Below are 26,103 nucleotides of genomic sequence, written 5' to 3' on the forward strand. Positions count from 1 at the left end.
GCAAAAATATTTAGTAACAGAAATTTTGGGGAAAATGTAAAGTGTTCTTGAGATATTAGTAACATTTCATTATAAATCATTGACCAGAAGTCTTGAATTTTTTCACATTCCCACCATAAATGAAAGCAGGTGCCTTTTTTCTCATAACCTTTCCAACAAAGTGGAGATGCTGTTGAGAACATACGTGAAATTTGGACGGGAGTGCAATAGCAATGGGTGTACTAGTTTTAATGAATGTTCTTTTACATAACAAGAAACAGATTTAAATGGACGTTCCTCCCATAACTTGTTCCAGTCTGTAGGTTGTATTTCAGACTCTAAATCTAGCTCCCATTAGTCTTTTAGTGAAAGAGTTGATTTTAGAGATGCATTAAGTAATACAGAGAATATTTTAGAGACTAAACCTTTGTCTGCTTTACTCATTTCTTGGAGTAACTGCTCAAATTGCGTAAAAGGTCTTGTTGCTTGTTGTTTAACATAACAATGTAATGAATTTGCATATTTGAGCAAGCGTTAGCCAATTTAGTTTTATACCTTGCAATTAAAGCTTTAGTTGCTCAGATGAGGATGGGGTGGAGTTTATATAGAAATCACACAATCTGTATACTCCTTTATCACTCCAAAAAGCAATGGGTAATAAAGGTGAAAGTATGGGAGTTTACTTATGTTGCCAAAATTTCCATGATATAAACATACATTTGGTAAAGGGATTAACTATGTTGTTAATGAGTTGGGATTTGACAGATAAAAAGGGTGAAATATTCAAAGGTATATCTGAAACTATTTTAGTTTCCATCTCAACTCAGTGTTTGTCATTTATGTTTCTAATTAGGTATATCATCTGACAGATCTGAAAGGAGGTATAGTAGTATGATAAATTTGGTATGCCCCATCCTCCTACATTCGCTTCATATATTAAAGATTGGGTTAGTCTAAGTTTTTTCTGTTGAAAAATAAATTTGTTAATTGTTTGTTGCCAGGATTTCATTACTTTACTGGGTATACTGATAGGTAAAACCTAAAAAAATAATAAAAAGCACGGGAGTAGCAGCATTTGTATTGCAGCTATCCTGCCTAATGTTAAGAGGAATAAGTGTTTCCAAGACTTTAAGCTATTTCTGAGGATCCTGATGATTGCATTGTCGTTTAAGTAAAATTGTTTATTTATATTTTTGGATAAGAAAACTCCAAGATTTATTGCATTTCTGTATATTATTTTCACTCATATATTGACTTTTATGCACACTTTCCCCTAACATATGCATTTTTGTAAACATTGGTTGGCGAACTGCATTGCAGAATTCGAATAAGTGTGAATTTTGAAAGATGGCTGTTCTCACATTGTTTCAGAAAGGGTGGATTTGATAGATTCAGGTTGAAATGCAAACTAAATCAAAATTCTCACCCATCCCTACTTGCAAGTAGGGGCACTGGAAAGAAAGAGCTTCAGAACTGGCATTTCATTTGGTAGCAAGCAGTGAAGCCAATGGGACTGAAATATAAGGAGCTCCCAACCATGCTGACAGAATAAAAGGTCCCCCGTAGAAAAATAGGGGGATGCGTGAAGAGAAGAGAGGAATTCTGTTGCAGAAGCAGAAATCCTTGTGCTAGTAGAAGTACTTAGGTGGATACCACTTGGGATCAGTAGGTGCAGCTGTCCCAAGTTGACAAAATCCACTCCAGGTTTTAGTCTGAATTGTATTTATTTATTTACATATTTACATTGGCAGCCCAATAGCATCACTCTCTTGGAAGGCTCTCCAAGATACAATGGGGAAGCGCAATATGAAACACAGGTCCCTCGTTGCACAGACTAATGCTTCATTCTCAGTGTGCAGCTTTGGGGGGGAAAGTTTTATTATTTATAAAATTATAAAACTAATTATTATATGAATGCAGCCAGAAAAGACATCTCAACCTTCTTCTTCCCAAGAGTCTCCTCCAACCAGAAGTGAATGAAGAAGAAAGCCACTTTTCTCTGTGCTGGCCAGTTCCTTTAAAACAATAAAATACTAGCAGTGTACATTGGAAGGAGGAAGAACAGAGAAAGGATGTTACCAGGAACAAAGGTCTTGAAATACTGCAATACTACCATCTTGCAAAGGAGGTCTTTTCTAAACCAAGAGCTATCAGGTCATCCCATTGTCCAACCTTGGCATAGTCCAAACCTTATCAAAATTTGAAGGAATCTCTCTGTAATCTCACGAGTGGATTACCTATGCACCTGCTTGAAGAAGCTGTGTCACAATGAGATCTTCAGGATGTGGGTCCCTCTAAAGGGACAAATTGCCTCTCCAGCACATGGGTCCAACCTTCACTCTTTGATGATACAGAGTGGAGGTGTGCCATGAGAATACTCAGAGTGACGAATCCCAAGACTGAAACGTGGGGCCCTGGGTTTGTCAGCAGTGACCAGCTCAGCATTATAGTCAGGAGGGGCTGGTGTTTGGTCCTTGCTGGAGGGGCTGAACCTTTGTGACATGCTGTAGGCCGGTTGGTGGTGCAAGTAAATATCTGGCATGGGTATGGTATACATTGCCGGGCCGGGCCCTCTCACCAAGTCTTTAGCATAGCCCCATACAGAGGCACTGGAGGCCATTGAGAGGCAGGGAGCAGACTGATTGACAGGTAACCTGGGACCCAGCATCCGTGGAAGGGAGTAGCTGTTGGGTGCTGGGTTTCGGCTGTTCTCCCAGTAGTGTGTTCGGAGGCCCATGGTATACGCTGGTGCATTTGGCTCTTCGAGTGGGTGTATCTTCTCTACATAATACTCGTTTGGGGCAGGCATCACAGGGATATCTGCAAGCCAAGAACAGATGGGAAATGACACCACTCACTTGGTATGCCCCTTTGCCCAATGGTGAGTGTAACGTGTAATTAAACTGCATGTACATTAGGGATGGGGGATAAATTCAATTCAGTTTGTATTTAAAGCCAAATTTATCAATTTGGCCTTTTTCCTAAACAATATGAGAACTGAAACACAGCCATCCTTCAAAATTCGCACTTATCTGAATTTTGTGATGCAGTTCTCCAGCAAAACAATGTTCAGAAAAATGCATATTTTAGGGGAAAGTGTGCATAAAACAACATTCAAAAATGCATTACATTAGGAGAAATTGCTTGCAAAAAATCTGTACATTAGCCAAAACTGCATAGAAAAGCATGTTGATTAAGAGACATTCACACTAAAATAGTGAAGAATTTTCATGAAGATTTTAAAAACATATATCGCAAGTTGCTGCAGAAATGTGGGGAACTGGATTTAAGATTGGAAAAATGAGCTATTGAGAGAACCAAAACTGACAGATCCTTCTACCTCTGGTGTACACCACAGCGCAGCAGGGGGCAGGGGCTGGGTGAATACAAAATCTGACACTGAGGCTGTATACACACCATGCATTTAAAGTGCGTTGCTTTCTCCAAGGAATCCTGGGAAATGCCAGCTAATAATGTTTTAGGATGTTGAATGTTTGAAATGTATGTTTTGATGTTTTTATTGTGATTTTATTGTACTTTATAGTTGTAATAACTTTATGCTGTGCACCGCCCAGACAGCCTTCAGGCTTTGGGCGGTATAAAAATTGAACAAAATAAAAATAAATAAATAAATACCTCTCACAAAGCTACAATTCCCAGCACCCTTAACAAACTGCAGTTTCCAGGATTCTTAGGGGGAAGCCATGTGATTTAAATATATGTTGTGTACACAGCCTAAGGCTTAAAGACAAGCAATTTGCCATTTTACTTGGTACTGTTAAACTGCTGGGAGTCAAAAACGCTTATTGATCATAGGAAGCTGCCTTATACCACGTCAGACCATTGGTCCATTTTGCTCAGTATTTCTTACACTGACTGGCAGCAACATTCCAGACTTTCACGCAGGAGTATTTCCCAGCCCTACCTGGAGATGCTGGGGACTGAACCTGGGACCTTCTGCCATGCAAGGCAGATGCTCTCCCACTGAGCTACGGCCCTTCTCCCAAACACTGCAAATCACCCAGAGGTCTACCAGTAGTTAATCTGCTACCACTGCTTCCCAAACAAAAGTGCAAGCCACCTCCCAGGTATCTGTTCCACTTCTCCATTCTATCTTAGGGGAAAGGATGTCACCCAGTGGCAGAGCATGAAGAAGATCCCGGGTTCAGTTTCTGGCACTTCCAGTTAGGGCTGGGAAATACTCCTGCCTATGTTGCTGCTCAGAAAACCCTGGAGAGCTACTGCGGTCAGTGTAGACAATGCTAAACCAGATCGACCAATGGTGTGATTCAACTTCCTGTGTTCCCTATGACCTTTGGTCTGATGAAGCAGGACTGTTCTTTCCCATAGCTTAATGGTAAACTATCTGCTTTGCATACAGAAGGTCCCAAGTTCAATACCAAATTGAAACTTTATTGTATAGCCAAAGGCCTTAACAATATATACAGAATAAAAAAAAGCCTTCTTGCACAAAGCTCTTATTAAAATAACGATCCATTAAAAGACTAAACACTCAAACCTTGAAGATAAAATTTTATAATACCGCATAACTCTTAATGTGGTTAGCCCTCAACTTCTTAGCTGTGGATGCAAATTGGGCTAACCAAATATGTAATATATAAGTATTTATCAGCTAAAAGTTCCACTACCATTTCTTGGGACGTTCGGTCCGAGAACATCCAAAACATATCTGACAGGAATTTTTCCCTAGGTTCCGTATACAGAGGGCAGTACAACAGATAATGGGTTATATCTTCAATCTGGTTACATCCATAAATACAATTCCGTTCTATGTCTGGAATTCTGAGGTATCTCCCATCGAGATATGCAGAGGGCATCTGCTGGAACCTAAGTTCAGTAAATGCCCTTCTGAGCTGGGGAAAGTTCAACACCCAGCATCTCCAGGTATGTCTAGGAAAGACTCCTGCCTGAAACCTGGAGAATCACTTATCAGTCAATGTTGGCAATACTGAACTTGATGGACCAACAATCTGACTGGGTATAAGGAACTCCTATGTTCCTATGTCCCCCTTCCTTTTTCATAGAGAGATGTCCTACTTTTTCCCTGCCTCAACCCAATGCCCCCCCCCCCGTGGCTTTGAGCTTCTTCCCATTTAGCCAATAGTTCTCCTGAGCCATGAGGCCTTCTCACCTCATTACGTCTCCCACTGTGTCTGATCTCCAGAGGAACAGTTTAGCCTGCCTAACTACTCTTCCGACTGCTTCTTCTCTGGGTCAAACTGAGCAGAAGTCACAATGAAAAAGGATCCCTTTTTTTAGAAGAAAGATATCCAAAGGCTAAGCTTGGTATCAGAGACCTGGCTTTCGCTCATATTGTTATACAGTATGTCCCGTGGTTGAGGTGCAGCAACAACTTGGAGGCATTTAGAATCCTCTGCTTTGTGAAGTCATTTAGCTACATCCTTGCTAACCTTGAAGAGGTTTTGCTGAGAAAGGAAAATAAAGACAGGTGGAGCATTTGATAAAGGAGCTCCGTCACAAACCCTGACCATCATAAGGATGGGCACCTGTTTCATTATAGCAGGCATTTCAGAAATCCCCAAATAAGTATCTAATCATCGGCCAACAACACTGCAAGTCAAGCACTTTGAGGCCACATTCTGGCCTGTCTAGACTTGCTTGCCTCCCAAGAGCTCTATTATGCAAAACTTGTTCCATCGAGTTCCGTATTGTCTATAATGACTGCTAGCAGAACTCCAGAGTTTCCAACAGGGCTCTTTCCCAGCCCTGACTGGAAATGCTGCAGGTTGAACCTGGGACCTTCTGCATGCGAAGCAGGTGCTCTACCACCAAGCTACGGCCCCAAGACATGGAGGTTTTGGAAAAGAGGAGGAGCAGCCCTTTCCCAGTTGTTATCTCTCAGTCTAACCTACCATGCATGGTTGCTGAGACTAAAACATACGAGAAAGGTGGGGGGGAGCTATGCAGCTGCAAACCCTTTGGAAGAAGGTCAGGATCAAAATGCAATTAATTATAACATTTGAGAATTGTCTTTAGCACACAATCTGAGAACTCCAGGTGTAAGAAGGTACCTTGAAAGGCCATCTGCATGAGGCTTAATTCATGCCAGGGAACACCAACACCAACACTAAGAAACTGGTTACAATGCCAACTTTTAGCCCTGGCATGTATGAAATTGAAAGAACTGGCTGAGAATATGCACAGTGACTTTCCTTTCTAGGAACACAGGAAGTTGCTTCAGACCAAAGTCAGACCAACAGTCCATCTAGCTCGGCATTTTCTTATACTGATTGACAGCCGTTCTCTGGGGTTCCAGTCATGGAATATTCTCAGCTGTGCTTGGAGATGCTGGGTATTGAACCTGGGACCTGGAAAGCAGATCCTCTACCACTGACCTACAGCCCTGATCTTTTTCACTGTGAATCACCACGAGTACACACACCCCCATACATTTAAAGCACTCTTACACAGGCATGGCTTCCGCCAAAGAATCCTGGGAACTGTAGTTTGTTAAGGGTGCTAAGAGTTGTTAGGAGACCCCTCACAGGGCCACAATTCCCAGCATCCTTAACAAGCTACAGTTCCCAGGGTTCTTTGGGGGAGGCCATAATGGTTAAAGTGCCATAAGAGGGGTTTAAATGTATAGTGTGGGGAAGTGTGGGGATGTAGGTCTGGGACTGGGTCCCTCTTCTGCTATCTGGTGGTTCTTAAAGGTGCTGTAAAGGCTTGGCTATTATGAAGTGGTTTTAGCTGAAGAAGGTTGCTGGTTTATAATTTTAACTGCCACTGTTTTATCTTTGCATTATGTTAGATGGCTCCTGATTTTTGTTTTAACTTGTATTTATGCTGTCAATTGTGACTGCCTTCAGACGGCCTTTGGCCCTGAAAGGTGATATTAAAAAAAGAAATAAGTTGGAAAGTGGCATGTATGGGTCCTCCGGAAGACCTCTTTATTGTGTATTTGTCCTGGGTTGCTCACCCAGAGCTTACACAGTGGTTGGACTATGGCCAGTTTTTACTGAGCATCTACCCTGCTTTGTTTGTGGGGAGGTTATATACCAATGGACATTCATCATGATTTGCTTCATATGTCTTCATTCATCATTCAGTTTTTTGCACACATTTCAATGCATTTCCCCATCACTTTCAGTCAGGCTCTTTTTCCAAGTGGATTTGTTGTGTTAGGGCAACAGAGCACTCTGATGCACTTTGAATTGCACAAACCTGAATTTTTCATGAATCCCTCCTGCAAAGCACAGACGATCTGGAGACACCCTGTGAATGAGTGTTCCAGAACAGGAAGAGTGACTGCTAGCCATCAGAGGCTGATCCGTGAGAGCAAATGGGGCACTGTCCCACCAGTCTTGATTCTTCCAAACCCACCTGCCCTCTTATTTAAAACCAATCCAAAGGGTGGCACTGACTTGTTAGTTCCCTCCCCCTTAGTCTCAGTGTTCCCTTTGTAGAACTCAAATGGAAGGAGAAACTAGAATTTGTTGGCTCTGCCTGTAATTGGCTCTGGCTCCGCCTCCCTGTTGGCTTCCCTGCCTTCCACCCTACAAGTCCCAATGGTCACCACCCACTGCTACTAGACAACTCAATCCCTGGTGTCCCTCTTTTTTTTTTAAGAAAGTTGTACCTTTCCTTCTTCTTAAGCTGAATCATTTGTCAAACACTGTGATTCTTTGAGGACATTAGAAGCAGAGGCACCACCTTCCTTGGCCTTGCCTTGAGACAGAAGCCCTCCACTTTTTTTTATTCCTGGTGGTGTCTTCCTGTCTCCTCTGCTAGCAATCTTTACAATTGAGTTTAGAGCATACCGCCATTAACCTCCTCAGTGACATCTTCACTTGTAATTACCTGTCTCTTGATGTTAATTGAGAGCCAGTGTGGTGTAGTGGTTAAGGTGTTGGACTACGACCTGGGAGACCAGGGTTCGAATCCCCACACAGCCATGAAGCTCATTGGGTGACCTTGGGCCAGTCACTGCCTCTCAGCCTCAGAGGGAGGCAATGGTAAACCCCCTCTGAATACCGCTTACCATGAAAACCCTATTCATAGGGTCGTCATAAGTCAGAATCAACTTGAAGGCAGTCTAGTTGTAGTTGATGTTAATTCCATAGATAACCTCCTCGGCACTTTCTAGATTATGGCTCTAAAACTACACAACCCTCTTGTTTTCCCTGGTGTTATTTCATTGGCCTTCCTGACTGTTTATTCAGGCAATCACACCATCAACATCTTAAGGTCCCTTGGCTCCAGGAAGATGAGACTTCCAGCTTGGTTGATCATATGGAGTTGTCTCCTGTGACACCCACTATCTTTTTCCCTTCCACCTGAATTTAGACAATTTCCTCAGCTCTCTGGAAGATGTGCCCAGTTGCTGTCATAACCAGCCAAACACTGACACTTTTCCATAATTCCTGCCTGATCTCTTATCTCAATTTGGAATAGGCTTTGTTCTTCCCAAACCTTTTCAAAGAAGACTGGGGTGGGCTGTCTGAGAGTTTCTGAAATATTAGGAAGACCAGGCCCAGTGCCATGATTCCTATCAGCAGAGGTGACTGGTGGCTCCATGTCAGTGGGGCAGTGGAAACCACTCTGGGTTTCAGCTGAAAGCACCTTGGACAGCTCCTTGAAAGTTCAGACTAAAACCCGGAGCACATTCCACTGCCCCACTGACATGGAGCCACCTGCTGCCACTGCCTATCAGCTGCTTTCCCTCCCTCACTGACTGCCCTCACTTTCCCCAAAACTGAATGATGGGATGGGGAAGAATGAAGGGGAAGACTGGCCCTTAATTAAGCCCCAAATCCTTATTTATTTATTTATTACATTTATACCCCTTTCTTTCATCATGGTATCCAAAAGTACATATGGTTTCCCAAGTGCCAGTGTTGGACTAGGAGCTGGAAGACCAGGCTTCAAATCCCAACTCAGCCATGAAACTCACAGAGTGACTTTGGGCCAGTCACTAACTCTCAGCCTAACCTACCTAACAGGGTTGTTCTGGGGATTAAATGAGGAGGAGGAGAACCATCTATGCCACCTTCCTTGGAGAAAAAGTGGGATATAAATGCAATGAATGAATGAATAATAAGTCATTTCCCTTCCAGGCCATACCCAGACCTGCTTAGCTTCAGCAAGGTGGTGGCCTCATGTGCCTTCAAGACCCACACCCTGGGACATTACCAGCAGAACATCTTGAACACCACAGTATATCTGGAATAAGAAACTCAGCCTCCAACTTACTTGACTTCTTTTTCTCTTGCGCCATGCGGAATGATACTGGTCTCCATATTCCGAGATGGGATATGCTAGGATCCACAAAATAGCAGGGCCCAGGACTCTCCATGACTGCAATCACTTGCAAGTGAAAGAAGAATTGTCTGCATGAGGTATATGACATGGATTTCTGAGCCGTTTTAGCTTGGCTGCAGTGACTGCCTAATTGCCTACCTGTGATCAGCAAGATCAACATCTGGAGGACATTCCTTTGGCTACACCTTATTTTGTTTATTGATTTATTACATTTATTAGTGGCTTTTCTTCATAAAAATGATCCTAAAGTGGCACGCAAAAATAAAAAGATTAAAACCAATATAAAACTAACACAACTAAAAAGTAAAAAATATATACATGGATAAGAGGGTGAAACAACCTACCCCCTAAATGAGGCTACAATGTTAGAAACCCTCCAAAAAGTAAGAGCCAAATGCCTAGGAGAAGAGGAATGTTTTTGCCTGGTGCCTAAAGATAGATAATGATGGTGCCAGGCATGCCTCCTTGGGGAGAGCATTCCATAAGCAGGGGGCCACCACTGAGAAGGCCCATTCTCATGTCACCACCCTCTGCACGTCCCTCAAAGGGGGCATACAAAGAAGGGCCTCAGATGCCGAATGCAGGTTCCAGGTTGGTTCATGTAGGGAGAGGTCATCCTTGAAGTACTGGGGTCCTGAGCCATATAAGGCTTAATAGGTCAAAATCAACACTTTGAACTGAGCCGTAAAACTAATTGGTAGCCAGTGCAGCTATGCCAAAATTGGTGTTATGTGCTCAGACCGTCTTGCCTTGATGAACAATCAAATTCTGCACCAGCTGCTGTTTCCAAACTGCCTTCAAAAGTAGACCCACGTATAATGCATTGCAATAATCTAGCCTAGAGGTTACCAGAGCATAGACAACAGAAGTCAGGCTATTCCTGTCCAGATAGCGTCATAACTGAGCCACCAGCTGAAGCTAATGGAAGGCACTCCTTGCCATTGGGTCACTTGAGCCTCAAGTGACAGTAACGCATCCAGAAACCTCAGACCTGGATACCTGAAGGACCATTTTCATCCATGTTTACCTACCTGCCCATTTAGATCAATATCAGAGGTCCTTCTCCGTGTTCCTCTGCCTTTGAAGATATGGTGGTGGATTACCCAGGAGACAGCCTTTTTGACCACAGCATCATAGTTTTACGATACTTCCCCAAAGAGTCCCATCTGGCTCTGTCATTGATGGCCTTCTGTTTTTTTAAGACGACTTCCTGATTAAGTTTTGGGCAGAGACCTGGGAAAGGCTGACGAATTGTGCCTCCTAATTGATTTATTGAGATACTTGATACTCTTGTGATATATTTCGATTTTGTTAGCTGTCTTGGGGGTCTTCTGAACAGAAATGAAGGATGATCATGATGATTCAGAACTCCCATACTGATGCCCTTGTTACTATTTTTTCTGCTATGAAGCAGCTTTGGAAAGGCAGCTTAGATGAAGAAATTGGCACAGGGAGGAACCTATCCACAGTGTCAGGGATAGTCAACCTGGTGCCCTCCAGATGTTGCTGGACTACAACCCCCATCATCCCTGACCATTGGCCCAAGCTGGTTGAGGCTAGTAGGAGTTGTAGTCCAGCAACACCTGGTGGGCACCTGGTGGGCACCACATTGACTACCCATGCAGTGCATTGTTCCCATCGAGGCTGAAGCCTTGCTGAAGCCTTGCACAGCTGCTGAATACTTGATCATGGATCACCCAGGTCCAATCAGTTTTCTCCCCATAGGGTCCCAAAAACACAGGCTGGCCATCTCTGTTCAAAGTTTTTGCCAGCAGATTTATTTTACCTAATAGTTGTTTAGCCAGCTTCATGCTATGAACATAAGAACATAAGAACATAAGAAAAGCCTGCTGGATCAGGCCAGTGGCCCATCTAGTCCAGCATCCTGTTCTCACAGTGGCCAACCAGGTGCCTGGGGGAAGCCCGCAAGCAGGACCCGAGTGCAAGAACACTCTCCCCTCCTGAGGCTTCTGGCAACTGGTTTTCAGAAGCATGCTGCCTCTGACTAGGGTGACAGAGCACAGCCGTCATGGCTAGTAGCCATTGATACCCCTGTCCTCCATGAAATTGTCTAATCTTCTTTTAAAGCCGTCCAAGCTGGTGGCCATTACTGCATCTTGTGGGAGCAAATTCCATAGTTTAACTATGCGCTGAGTAAAGAAGTACTTCCTTTTGTCTGTCCTGAATCTTCCAATCTTTGAATGTCCACGAGTTCTAGTATTATGAGAGAGGGAGAAGAACTTTTCTCTATCCACTTTCTCAATGCCATGCATAATTTTATACACTTCTATCATGTCTCCTCTGACCCGCCTTTTCTCTAAACTAAAAAGCCCCAAATGCTGCAACCTTTCCTCGTAAGGGAGTCGCTCCATCCCCTTGATCATTTTGGTTGCCCTCTTCTGAACCTTTTCCAACTCTATAATATCCTTTTTTGAGATGAGGCGACCAGAACTGTACACAGTATTCCAAATGCAGCCGCACCATAGATTTATACAACGGCATTATGATATCGGCTGTTTTATTTTCAATACCTTTCCTAATTATCGCTAGCATGGAATTTGCCTTTTTCACAGCTGCCGCACACTGGGTCGACATTTTCATCGTGCTGTCCACTACAACCCCGAGGTCTCTCTCCTGGTCAGTCACCGCCAGTTCAGACCCCATGAGCGTATATGTGAAATTCAGATTTTTTGCTCCAATATGCATAATTTTACACTTGTTTATATTGAATTGCATTTGCCATTTTTCCGCCCATTCACTCAGTTTGGAGAGGTCTTTTTGGAGCTCTTCGCAATCCCTTTTTGTTTTAACAACCCTGAACAATTTAGTGTCATCAGCAAACTTGGCCACTTCACTGCTCACTCCTAATTCTAGGTCATTAATGAACAAGTTGAAAAGTACAGGTCCCAATACCGATCCTTGAGGGACTCCACTTTCTACAGCCCTCCATTGGGAGAACTGTCCGTTTATTCCTACTCTCTGCTTTCTGCTTCTTAACCAATTTCTTATCCACAAGAGGACCTCTCCTCTGGGTTAGATAACATTGCTGGGGAAGATTATCCATACAACCCAGAACCTATATTGTCTGCTTCCTTCATCCCCTTACATCTTTCACTGGATTTCACACGCATCGTGTAGGCTGGCTCAGCATACTTGGTGAAGTCGTGATCTTTAATGCCAGTGCAGGGCTGCCTACTGTACTTCCCAGGTCCCGGCCCTGCAAGAGAATCAGAACCATAAGAGGAAAATGAAAGAATGGGAAGAGAAACAGAATGCATTAGCATTCACAAAACATGAGCTGCCATACTGGGTCATAGTAAAGGTCCACATGTCGGGCAAGAGGGGATGACATAGCAAAGGGCTGGGAAGCCTACAGCTCTCCAGATGTTGATGGACTGCAACTCCCATCAATCCTGACCATTGGCCAGGCTTGCTAGGGCTGATTGGAGCTGGAGTCCAACACATTTTTTCCACCCTACAATCTAAAGATGTCAGTAAAAGTTCACCAGCATTGGGCCAGGATGCAGACGTTACAGTAAGAAGTGAACATTACAAGGCACCTGAATTCTTATAATCTGAGCCAGAGAAGAATTCCCAATTTACTCAGCCAGCTACCCACTGCCTGCAGTCTCCCATGCCCCTTCCTTCACTCCCTTTAAACAAGAGTAGGACACCGTCCACAGGTAGAGAAAAGGAAGGAGATATGTAGATCAATTCTGTCTGCTTCCTTCCTTCCTTCTTCCCATGGCTAGAACAGCAGGTGTGTACATTATTATTAATTATTATTGTTGTAAATTTATATACTACTTAATGACAAAACAGGGTTCAAAACAGTTTACAAAATATAAAACCATTTACACAAACATTAAAATATAAACACACATAATTCAATAACACAATCCCATTAAGACATTGAAATTTAAACATCCATAATTCAAATATACAATAAAACAATCCCATTAAAGCAATACAGAAATTAACACCAGAAACTCAGATAAGAGGAATTTGTGGCCCTTCAGGCATTGCTGGATTCCCATCTGCCCTAGACAGCATGACCAATAGTGAGGGATAATGGGACAGTCAGAAGGCCATATGTTTCCTTTATATAAACTGAAGTGGTAAAGGGGATCAGGAGGGTGAATAGCATGGGGGGGTGAACGTTTGCAGGCAGATTGGCTTTGTAAATAAACCGAACCATTTCCAATATCTCAGCGTTTTCCCAAGTCAAACTGGTGCAGTGTGTATGTGTGTGTGTGTTACATCCATACTCAGGACTCTGTTCAGTTCTTTCTTATGAACCATGCTTAAGCTTCTTCTCTTTTGCTGCCTTTTCACCACCAAGTCTCACAACTAGGAGTGGAAGGATCTGTCAATTATGGCTTTCTCAGTTTCTCATTTGTTTAATCTTAAATTCAGTTCTTCAAATTTCTGCTCAATTCTGAGATTTTATTTTTTAAATCCTCATGGAAATTCTTCAGCATTTTAGTGCAAATTTTGCCTAACAAATACTTGTCTGTATGCAGTTTTGACTAATGTACACATTTTTGTTTGCAAGGAATTTATTCTATTGTAACGCATTTTGGTATGTTATTTCCCCAATATATGCATTTTTGGCAAACATGGCTTGGCTGGACAACTGCATCACAAATTCAGATAAGTGCAAATTTTGAAGGATGGCTGTGCTTAGGTTCTCATATTGTTTCAGAAAGTGCAAATTTGATAAATTCAGCTTTAAATGTGAACTGAATTGAATTTCTCCCCTATCCCGACTCACAACTGACCTTATTTCCTACCCACCCCTTTGTCTCTTTCCTGTCCTTCCGCAATCCGCATCCTTCCCTTCACTTGCCCCGTTCTGCGACAACAAGGCATTACAGGAGCCCCTTGCACTACAAAGCTCCTGTGTCAAGCTCTAGCCTGGGTTAATTGGGAGGGAAGGGAGGTGTACATATGAAGCCAACTGCAAAGTGGTGCTGGAGGCGCTGAAGCCTCATTGCTGGAAGTCTGAGTCACCAGCACGACAGCACAACAGACAAGAAGCCCCAGAGAGACAGGTTAAGCCCACAAGCCATTACTCACCAGTCTATGGATCTTTTTACAATGCTATGAAACACATTCAGACTGGCAAAGACTTGGCTACTTCCTTATTCCTGGGTTGTGTACGCCCCACACATTTAAAACATATAGCTTCTCTCAAATAACCTTGGTAACCGTAATTTACACCTCACAGAGCTACAGTTCCCAGCAACCTTAACAAACTACAGTTCCCAAGATTCCTGTGGGGGAATGGAAATGTGCTTTAAATGTGTTTTATATGTATGGTGTATACACAGCCTTATTTAGTCTCTTTCTCTTGCCCTACCCAGTCACATACAGCACACAGCTCACCTTTAAATTTGGCACTGATGGATGCAAACACTTTTTGGTCCGTCGTTCCTCTGGCAGGATGCTTAGGGGGAACAGGAGAACAACTAGCATGCCGGGATCGACCTTTGGCTCTAGAAGTCGCCATCAGGGTGTCCCCAGTATCACTGTAGTGGGGAGTCACTTTAATGTGTCTCTGGTGCCCAGGGAATGAGAGAAAAATCAGTGACCTGCAATAAAATGTTGCAGCATGGAGTGATCCAGCTCAGAATTTGAGCCACTCCATTCCATTCCCCCTCCTCAATAGTCAGTCAGTATTCCATTCCCACTGAGCATGCTCAGTTCTCATTGGGCTATGTTTTGGGACTGTAAGGACTTAGTGAATGAGGGCAAATTCAGGGGTCTTGATTTCTTTGTTTATTTAAAACAGGGGTGGGAACCTCAGGCCCGTGAGCCAAATGTGGCCCTCCAGCCCACTCTATCAGACCCTCAGGACTCTCCCCAAGCCACAACCCTCATTGCTCTTGCTCTGCGCCCTCCTCAGGTGCTTTTGCCTGGCTGGAATGTGTCCTTGGACTGCATCTTGCTTGCATGGATGAAGGGAAGATAGAAACCTCCGGATTTTGTGTGGCTGGAAAATAGCCTAATGTACAAAGGGAAGTGTCACATCTATTACACTCAGTTTTTGCCTCCAACCATGCTCGGTGCTGGCGCGCGGCCCCCAGAAGGTTGCCCATAAGAAAATGTGGCCCTCAGGCTGCAAAAGGTTTCCCACTCCCTAACTTAAACATTTTTTCTAGCCTGCCTTTCGACAGCAAGGCCCCCGAGGCAGCACAGAACAATTTCAAAGAAACAACATGCAATGAAATCACAACCATAAGATGTAATTAATAACAGCTCAAGCCTGGAGCAACAGTAGCACAATCCCAAAGAGCAGACGAAAAACAATACAGCTCATTAAGACAATCCAAATGCCTGACTGTAGCAAAACAGTCGTGTAGAAAATGCACAAAAAGAAACAAGAATTACGTAAGAGAAAGAGGAGATAGGGAAATGGTTTGATGTATGATCAAGTGAAGCCCTGTCTTATGGCAGCAAACATTATCTCATCTGCAGTGGGACGGTCTGTGGGGCAGCATCCAGGGAACCCAAGCACTTGCTTCAGGGTCTTTCTGGTTCCATGTAGGCTGCAATACCACCATTCTAAGCAAGGTGGCAGTTGACCTTTGTAATACCATGGTCCCGCACCCATCATCCTAGCAAGCGGACTACATTAATTAAAGTAACAATCTGTTTCTTCTGTCACCCACACTGCTGTTGCTGCTTCTCTGATCTTCCATTAACGGAAATCTGGATGCAAATTTCAAAGAAGCCACATGGATTCTACCCAACCTTCCTTCAAACTCCTCCTCCCCACCCTACTTTTTGGAACATAAACAGCACCTCATGTTCCAATTGGCTGCAAGGTTGCCAAGGCAACAGTGAAGCAAGCGTGGAACCAGACTTGTTTATTTCCATATTGCCATGGTTCTGGCAGAATATTCTGAAAGCAGAAGTCGCTACTTTTCCCCTGGCCCTCTCTTCCTGTGTGGCTGCATTCTGACAGCAGTTTATTCCATTTTCCCGACGTTTCCTTACCTGATAATTTCTGCATTTTGTTTGTTCTTTCACACAATGTAAAAACCACTTCTGGAAATCACACGGAATATAGTGGAAGTCTTAGGAAGAGAGAATTAGACAAATCTGTCATAAACTGTCTTGGAGATTCAGAGATTGAAGTAGAAACTGAGTTTGCTTATGGTAATTTAACTGTATTATTTTGTTATGTCTGAAATATTAGTTTCTGGACACTTGTTTATTTTAATTTTTGTCTTGGCCTTTGGCTAGTACAATAAATTTATGATTGATTGATTGATTGATTGATTGATTGCAGAAGTTTAGCACTCATTTCAGTGTTAATTGCTTCCAGAAAAAAGAAGTGCAACCACATTAACCCAGAAAATTACAGGAGTAAAGTGATGGGTGGTATACCAGCTCACAGTTCTTTCCCAATGTTTTTATGGGGTAACAGACGTGAGCATGTCCAGAAAAGGTGGGGAAGTAGTGACATATCCAATGCCATTCATTGTTGTGTCACACACACCACGCCCACTGGTGTGAATGAAATTTAGTGTGACATGACGGTGTATCAGTCAAAAAGTCACAGTTCCATAATGCAACTGGTACTGCAGTGTGAAGGGAATGTTAGAAATCAGGACAGAAGCGCTAATATTATAATAAGTAAAACTAACACAATAAACCCAGTGACTGATTGCAGCCTGTGTGCTGCTAATGGCAGACCTCCTTCATTGCAAATTAAGGATCTTTCCTGTGTACTAGCCACCAAGGAGAGGAAAGCGCAGACTACAAATACTACATTTCCTAGCATTTTTGGAGGGGGGGGAGAAGCTCTAAGACCAGTTTCCCCATCCTGTTGCCTTCATATTATGCTATGTTTCTTTATTTTTATTGCAATATTTATTCATTTTATTTTTGACATTTGTATCCTAGCCTTCAACCAAGTAGCTCAGAGAGAGCATTCTTGGGTAGTGATGGCCCCCATCCAGTTCGCCAAACTGGGACTGCTGCTCCAGGTGCCTTCAGACTATGTCTGCAAACATTCAATATTATCGTTCTCCACTGAGCACACTTTCATCCAAGTTTGGAGTGCTTAGGAATGTAAGAAGGTACTGTTCTCCATTCCACCCTGTATTTGTCACATGCAGCACTGTTTCTGTTCCGCTGCAGTTTGTCCTCCACCAAAAATTATTTACAGAATTAGTTTTGCTGTCCAAAGTGGCAGTGAAACTACATAATTTACATAGTTTATGTAATTCAGTAAATTACTTGTTATGCTTTTATTGCATTATTCCACCTCATTCATTTCAGTGCAAAGGAAACATAGTGGAAATGGGGGGGATATAATCAATTAGGTATTGTTTGCAGACTGAAAGCAGCAACCACAGTGAATACTGATTGTATTTGTTGCATTGAATTGTGTCCCAGACATGGGGTGTATAACTGAACATCGGCAATATCTCATGCCGTTTCTGGTTTTGTCAGAATTGTCTGACATCCCTAGAAGTGGGGCAGCAAAATTCAGATCTCCACCTTGAAACAGGGACTCATTTTTCAGAGGTTGGGTTTGTTTTTTTGTTTTTAGGATGCGGTGAAATTTGGGGTCAGGGAGTGACTCACTGTCATCAATGCCAGTTCAACGCCTTCCTCCCCACTCTTTTGCTGGCCTAGCTTCCCTTTGGTTTCCTCCTTACTGCCTGGAGGGAGGAACGGGGGAGTCGAAATGCAGTTTGCTTTACATTTTGACATGACGTTACCTACCCAATTTGCTCTTCCTGAAGCAATGTGGGCATTAGGGGGGAAGTGCACATAAAAAGACACATATTAGTGAAAATAACATTCAGAAATGCATTATTTTGGGAGGGGGAGTTAGCTTGAAAAAATGTGTGTATGAAGAGAAACGTGAACTAAAATGCTGACAAATTTTCAGGAGGTCTTTAAGGAAAAAAGACATCACAAACTGGTGTGGCAATGTGAGGAGCTGAACTTATGAGTGGAAAAACGATGAAACAGTGAAAAGCCCAAACTAGCAGATTCACCCTACCTGAACACAGCATCATTCTGGGGCTTTGGGAAGGGGATGAATGGCAGGCTGGAAAGGCCATTTGGATCCACCCCAATAAGATAATGCTGGCATTCATAGAGTGCCCTTCCTGAGCATTCAGATACATCACCAGGAGTATATAGCACATTTTACCTCTGCCATTGACCAGGAGCCCAAGGAGCACTAGGAGGCTAACTCTTCCCCCCCCAAAAAAAATCCCTCTGAGAAAGATCATCAAAGGAAGGAAGAAACCAACCTGGCATCAACTATTAATCTGAAGGGAACTTGTTTTCCCCCTCCCTGCCTGATAAAATACTCAGCTCCACCCATCAGTTGCCCTGGGACCACTGAAGCAAGCAAGGGACAAGGAAACTCTAGCCCCATTCCTTAGGGGGAGCAAAAGCAACATAGGTCCATTAATTTCAATGGGTCTACTCTGGGTAGGACTAGGATACACCCTATTGTCTTTTTTTAGTTTGTAAGCCTGATGGCAGCCCCCCCCCTCCGTCTTTTTAATTGATGTGAGCCACTTTGGGAGACAATGGCTGCAATCCATACCACAAACTTTAATTTAGCAGGGGGGGAGATTAAGCTCTTTCAATAAATCCACAATACCCAATACTTGTCTGAAAAGTGGTATATTTATTTATTTATTTATTGTACTTATATACTGCCCCATAGCCGAAGCTCTCTGGGTGGTTTACAGTAACTAAAAACATTAAAACAAATATACAAATTTAAAAACACATCTTTTAAAAACAATTTAAAACAATTTAAAAATTTAAAACAATTTAAAACACATGCTAAAATGCCTGGGAGAAGAGGAAAATCTTGACCTGGCGCCGAAAAGATAACAGTGTTGGCACCAGGCGCACCTCGTCAGGGAGATCATTCCATAATTTTTTTAAAAAAACTATAGTTCTTACAACAACCTCTTGAGGTATACCACTATCACTTTCCTAACTTCACAGAAGGGTGGCTGAGACTGAGAGGAGGGGACAGGCATAAAGCCATTAAATACACAGGAAGCTGCCCCTGTACCAGCTCAAGGCATCTGTCCATCTAGGCATGGCAAGGCCGCAGAAAGTGACCATTTTTCACCATCTCTTATTTAACTGGAGACTCCAGGGGTGGAATGTGGGGACCTTCTGCATGCAAAGCAGGTGTTCTACCACTGAGCTATAGCTCTTTTCCCCAAATAAATAAATATGTGGTCAAGGAGAGGTTTGAAGTGAGGATATGCCATGTTTATGTACTGATTAACTGCTCAAATGACCATATGCTGCTTGCATGATGGAATGTGACAGACTCAGCAGACCATGGGGGGTGAGTCTACCATGATGACAGCACAGGAAAGCCTGTGATTGTGGTTTCAGCTGACAAAGACAGTCAAGGCAAAAGAAACTGATGCTCAGATTGATACATGGCAATGTGACCATAGTGTGACTCAGCTGTCCACTCGTGTCATGTATGTCAGAGATTAAGAAAGCTGCCGTCATCTTATGTGGCCACAGAACAGAAATGCAGATAAGGATGTATATGGTTGCATTATCAAATATCAATGCAATAATCAGTTTGCTTTGTGCCAACCCTCACTGTCAGATGAAACATCCTGTGCTGTCATCACGTTATGCCCACCGTCTCAAAAGGTAGCCTGAGTTTGTCGTGGGCCATCATGAAATTGCAATCCCAATGGCCACCTGCAAGTGCATGGACAACCCTGCTATTAGGTAGAGTGAGGTAGCTGCTTCAGGTGGCAAATGCTGTGGTTCAGGCAGTGGCAGCCAGATGTTGAAGGACAGACCTGTGTGTACCACATGGCCTGCTTTACACTCCCTGAGTTAGCCAGCTGCCGTCAGGCATAGTGGAGGACACTGTTTTATCACCAGTGCTGACGTTGGAAGTGCAACAGCAGGGATCTCTCAGTTTGTAACTTAACGGTTAATTGTGTTAGCAGTAAATCAGACAACTGGGGAGGTGGAGGTGTTGCTTAGCAACCAGGCAGAATGACATGATCTTTGCTGAGGAAGTATGTGTTCTGATTGGTTGTATAGTTCTGAGGGAGCTTTCCTCTAAATTTAGTTGAATCTAATCTTGCTCTGAACAAGACATGTCCAAAAAAAACACCCCTCTCTGTTTCCTTCTCCTCAGGTTATATACTTGTTCAGTAAACTTTTACCAGGATTTTCTCCCTGGACTTTGTTTGCTTTATTCAAGTAACGCTGCCAAAAGAAGTTCAGCTACCAGTCTGGTCAACTACTGTAGAGGCAATGAGGGGTTGGGTGGGTCACCATCTTGTCCTTTACCTTAGGCAACTAGTAGTGTTGAGGCAAATTCAGAAGTGCAAGGTCCTTTCATAATAGTCACAACCATGTCCCCTCACAGCCACACCCCCTTCTAAGATTATACAATCTTCTAAGATTATAGAATAATCTGTCCAAGCTTGAATACTGCTTTCTGCTTCTCTGCCATTTGACTGTCTTTCCCAGAGATATTGCCTGAATTACTGAATTCAGTTCCTATACATTTATCTCCTGCTGCTACCAAACTACTTGATGATGTGGATGGGATATTATCATCAGGATTCATTGTCTCTTCTTCTGCAGTTACAGAAATCTGGCTCTCCACAACTTGGCTTTTTGAAGTAGAAACTCCTTTCACTCTGATTGGCTGCAATCAGCAGGAAATTACAAGGAAGCAGTTAGAAGACTCTTCTCATTGCCTAACATGCTCCCCTTTCATACTGATCAGTTCATAGGCGGCTGGAGACGTAGGGACCATGCTGGGGCTCCTCAAAAGATAAGGGATCTGAGACACACACATACACACCCGAAAATGCTAGACAACTACACCCTTGCACAGAATGTCTTGAGTCGTAGTCAACTTGGAGGCACATAACAACAACAAATCATCCAATCACCCTCTATTTAATGCAGAGTTGGGGAACCCTTTTTTCTCCCAAGGACTGCCTGTCCTTCTGGGCAACCTTCCAAGGGCCACATGTCAGAAGCAAAAGTGAGTAAAACAAGAAATATAAATTTTACTTTTGTACAGTAGGCTACTTTCCACCTACACTCACATACCCCTCTCCAGCCTCCATTCAGACAAGGAAGAGGCATCATCAGAATTTAAGGACACATTTCAGCCATTTGGATGGAATCAATGCATTCCAGTGAACATTCATTTTAGTCTGTTTCTTTTCATTTACTCTGGAACAGCCTGCCCTGGCTAGGTGTGTAAGTAAAACTGACTATATGTTCTCTGTTTTTTTAAAAGCCTTGTCCACATTTGTCCACATTTGACATTACATATAGATCTGGCTGATTTTATTGTCAAATACCTGCAACCTGAACACACATGCCAGCTACATTTATGTTATGAATTCTCACTGGGGGGGGGGGAGGTTTGAAGGGAAGCAGCGGCGCCATGAAATGTTGTTCCTAGGCACTGCATTGATAAGTAGCTGGCACCAAACATGTGCACCTCAAGATGCCTCTACCCCAAGATTGAAAGGCATTAGTTTGAGACTGCTCTGACATTTAAACTTGTCTTCCTGAGGCTCTGAGAATGGATCCCAAATCCTGAGGACATACTCCAACCTTCAGCTTAACTTTTCTGCAGAGGAGGGAGAGCCCAGCCACAAGGTAGAGCAGCAACTTCCTTAGGTAGCAGATGTTACTCCCATTTCTCCTGAGCCCCAACCACCCATTCCCCTGTGCTGCCACATGGCCACTCCTGGGGGCCCTAAACTGGCCTGCTGCTCCAGATGTGGTGGAGGATGCTATCCTGTCCCCGGGGTTGAAGTCAGGTCCAGAGGTCAGGTCCAACTGCTAGCCCAGTCCTCTTCTGGAGGTGGAACTGGGAGGGGTGACATTGGTCCAGCATCTCAGCCAGCAAAATGTCCCCGCTTTAGACCCTTCCTGGAGAAACTTACACGAAGAAGATACGAAGCTGCCTTAAACTGAGCCTGACAGTTGATCCATCTGGCACACTACTGTCTACACAGACTGACAGAAGCACTCCAGGATTTCAGGCCAGAGTCTCTCCCAGCCCGACCAGGGATTGCACTTAGAACCTTCTGCATGCAAAGCAGATACTCTGCCACTGAGCAACGGCCCTTCCCCAGGAACGGGATTTTCTATAAAGCTCTCTTTCAAAAGCAAATGATGCTGTTCTAGTTGTTTCATTCAAACGGCAGTTCATGCCATTTCTGACGGTGACCACTGTAAGAATAAAAATACATAAGGATGCCATCCACAGACACACACACCCCAAAAAAATCCCTTTTATGGTAATCAAAAGGAGAGTGTGGCTGATGTAACTGGCCAGCTCTCAAAATAGTTTGCATTTGTGGCAGCCAGAAGACTGCATGGCCTGGAGAGGTTTCCAAAAGCGACGGATTGGCATGGCAGCCAAGCCACTCCTCTCTCAAGGCAGTTGCAGCTTTGCAAGGCTCTAGCTTTGTGTTGCAGTGGGAATACTGGGGGTGTGGGGAGAGGGAAGGCAGAGGCAGTGCCAGGATGCCAAGCTGGGGCAGGGGGAGGACTTTGAGAACTGTACCTCAAAGGGGCTGCAGGACAACTCATAGGAGAGGGGTGGAATCCAAGACAGATGGCTGTCCAACACATTTCAAGTAGTTCTGTTCTTCAGAGTTAGTCATGCTTTTGTTCATTTCCCTCTTTACACCTAGGTCCTGAAACTCATCTATGGCCCTTCCCAAATAGGAACATAGGAAGCTGCCTCAATGAGTCAGACCCATTGGTCCATCTACCTCAGTATTGTCTACACTGACTGGCAGCAGCTTTCAGGCAGAAGGTCTTTTCCTGCCCTAGCTAGAAATTCCAGGGATTGAACCTGGGACCTTCTGCACGAAAAGCAGTTGCTGAGCTATGCCTATTCACCTGGCTGGATGTTCCAGACGTGAAGTGATCAGTGTCCAAATATTTTAAATTCATCAAGACCAGCTATGTTCAAAGCAAACCTGAAGACAGGCCCATTGCATTCCTTCCCATATAGGTAGGATTTAGTGCAATGCATTCAATCCCAAATAAGTGTGCACAGGAGCGTACCCTTACGGAGCAATCCTAGACATGTTATTGGTGTTCTGTTTATGTTTTATATTAACTTATTTTTGTTTGTCTTTCAAGTGACTATTTTCAGTGAAGGGCAGAATAGAACTCTCTAAATAATTACATGAATACATAAGAGCTGAGCAGGGGGCGTTAAATTGTCAGGGAAGATTGGGATCATGATAGATGGAGACGAAGGTGAGCAAAAGCTGAACAGCCCCTTTTGCCAACTTAGCAGCCTCCAGATGTTTTGGATTCCAACTCTCATCAGTCCCAGCCAGCATAGCCAATGATTGGGGTGATGGAGGCTTGAATCCAATAAGGCCTGGAGGGCATCAGCTAGTGGGAGGCTTCAGCTGGAGGAATGCCACCTCGTGGCATCCTCATGAACAAGGCAGAGGGGGAGAGGAACTTGGGGTGGCTGCAAAGCTGATGATGGGCTTTGGAATCCAGAACATCTGGAGGGCACCAGGCTGTGGAGGCTGATCCATTTGGGCATGTGGGTCAGTGCCCCACCAGACTCAGCCTGCCTTCAACCAGGCCTCACATGCCTGCATTCTCACAACCAGTCGAGGTGGTGATGGCACTGACAGCCGCCGCCGCCACCTCAGTCTCAAAGAGCTGCCTTTGACTGACTCAGCAGGGACAAAACTAGAATTAATTGGCTCTGCCGATCATTGGCTTTGGCTCCACCTACTGTGGGGCTCCCTGCCTTCTGTCCCCTTTCCAGTCCCATTGGGCGCCAGACTCCACCAGCACCAGATTGGCAAAAGCTGCTGTATGGTGATAATTCATGACATTTCTCGGTTTGGGGGGACATTTACCAAAACCAAGTCTCATCCAATTAGAAAGGGGGTGATATAATTGATAAAAGTCCAAGAGTCCCCAAGCCCTGCAAAGTAAAGGCTGCCAAATAACTTCAGTCTCTTAGAGCCGTAGTAAGGGCGCTTGACTTGGAGGGCAGGCTGCCAACGTCCCTTCAAAGGGTGGGGCAGAGTGGGGAGGCCTCAAATGAATCGCTTTCAGTTGAGCAGGAAGGCTTTTAACTCCTCTGTGGCATAAATCCACCACAGTTCTGACTCTTCCCCCACATCACGCCAGATGTTGAGTCGGAAAGAAAAACAAAGCTGCAGCTCAGGCAAGACAAACAAATTGGCCATCCACAGAACGCACAGATTTTGCTGGAGTTTCTTATCCCTCTTGAGGGGCTGCTGCAACCTTCAAGCAGAGAGCATACAGGTTTGACTAAGACAGCAAGGGAGGGAGAGATGCATACCATAGCAGCCTTCTTCATTCATTTTCAAGACCTGTATCTGACCACCCATCTAGCATTTTATTAGCCTGGCCTCTTGGCCAGTTGCCAGTATTGGGGGATGCAAGCCCAGGGACAGCAGAGCTGCTATTGCTTTAAATGTGCAATACGCTCCTTTTATTATATCTAGGGGTGGGCAAATCTGTTAACTTCCTTATCTCTGTTTCTCGGTGTCCTACTCTTAAGTTCAGTTCTCCACATTTCAGTTTCCAATTTTTTTAAAAAACAAAGCCCTCATGAAAAGTCAATGGCATATATTGTGCAAGTTTCCCCTAACAAACACATCTTTGAATGCTGTTTTGCCTCAATTTTGCAAAGCAATTTTGTCTTATAATTCATTTTTGTGCGCTATTTTCACTAATAGATGTGTGTCTATGCATACTTTACCCTAGTATGTGCTTTTTTATAAATATTACTTGGCTAGAGAACTACACTGAAAATTTCAGAGAAATGTACATTTCAAAGGATGGCTATGTTTCAGTTTGTGTATTGTTTTGGAAAGCGTGAATTAGGTAGGTTCACATTTAAAGGCACACTGAATAGAATTTCTCCCCCATGCCTAGTTATAGCACCCCAAGCCAACATGGTGCCCACCTGATGTCATTGGGACTCCTACTCCCGTTAGCTCCAGCCAGCACGGTCAATGGTCAGACACTGTGGAAGTTGTAGTCCAACAACATCTGGAGGGCATCACTTTGGCTACCCCTGTAGCTAGGGTTACCAACCATACTCTTTTAAGAGTACATATACTCTTTTTGAGATGGTGCAACAGCATACTCTTACTTTTCACTTATCGAAGCCAAATGTACTCTTTTTGAAATGACAAAATGATGGTCACCCTACCTGTAGTATGGGCATATACTTAAGGCAGGGATAGCCAACATTGGGCCTTTCCAATGTTGTAGGACAGGCATGGAGAACCTTTGAACTACAACTCCCATCAGTCCCAGCAAACACTATGAGAGGGAACAAGTGGGACCTATAACAAAATCCTGCAGCACATTCCAGTCCTGCTCCATGGTATGACAAGGCAAAACCAGGATATAGGACAATATGAGATTCAAGCAGGACTCTGAAGCTGTTCCAGCAAGATATAAGGTGAGACTGACCCCTTATATAGTAATAGCAGCAGGTGCAGCCTGTCTGTTAGCACCACCTGTGCTGCAAGTTGCTGCTTGACCTAAATCGGCCTAGCCCTCTCCAGTCATCTCCTACTGAGACAGAGTGGGGCAGCCTCAGGTCCTCCTGGGCTTTGTACAGTAGAGTCCTCAGAGTCAGAGGATGGCAGTGCTGCTTCCTTGGGCTTGGGGGGAGCACGGGCTCCACAGGTTCCTCTGATAGCAGTGCTTCAGAGGATAGCCTGCATGCCTCTCTCCTTCAGGTTTGGAGTCCTTGCCTCCATGATCTGCTGAAGA

At 43.9% G+C, this 26,103-nt stretch overlaps 1 protein-coding gene across 2 annotated transcripts; it reads right to left on the bottom strand.

The window, feature by feature from the left end:
* Positions 1 to 1,850: 1,850 nt before the first annotated feature.
* CIMAP1C (ciliary microtubule associated protein 1C) lies at positions 1,851 to 25,758 on the bottom strand. Of its 2 annotated transcripts, none has more exons than XM_061595429.1 (6): positions 25,532 to 25,758; positions 16,285 to 16,364; positions 14,671 to 14,842; positions 12,389 to 12,499; positions 9,214 to 9,327; positions 1,851 to 2,799 (listed from the first exon to the last, which is right to left on the bottom strand). In XM_061595429.1, the coding sequence occupies exons 3-6, from the start codon at positions 14,792 to 14,794 to the stop codon at positions 2,315 to 2,317; spliced, it is 834 nt and encodes a 277-aa protein (XP_061451413.1). In that variant the 5' UTR covers positions 14,795 to 14,842; positions 16,285 to 16,364; positions 25,532 to 25,758; the 3' UTR covers positions 1,851 to 2,314. The 2 variants fall into 2 exon arrangements, with proteins under 2 accessions (XP_061451413.1, XP_061451412.1); XM_061595428.1 differs by having other exon boundaries at positions 14,671 to 14,876.
* Positions 25,759 to 26,103: the final 345 nt, after the last annotated feature.

Source organism: Rhineura floridana, chromosome 14 (assembly GCF_030035675.1).
Source record: "Rhineura floridana isolate rRhiFlo1 chromosome 14, rRhiFlo1.hap2, whole genome shotgun sequence".
Classification (NCBI taxonomy): Eukaryota; Metazoa; Chordata; class Lepidosauria; order Squamata; family Rhineuridae; genus Rhineura; species Rhineura floridana.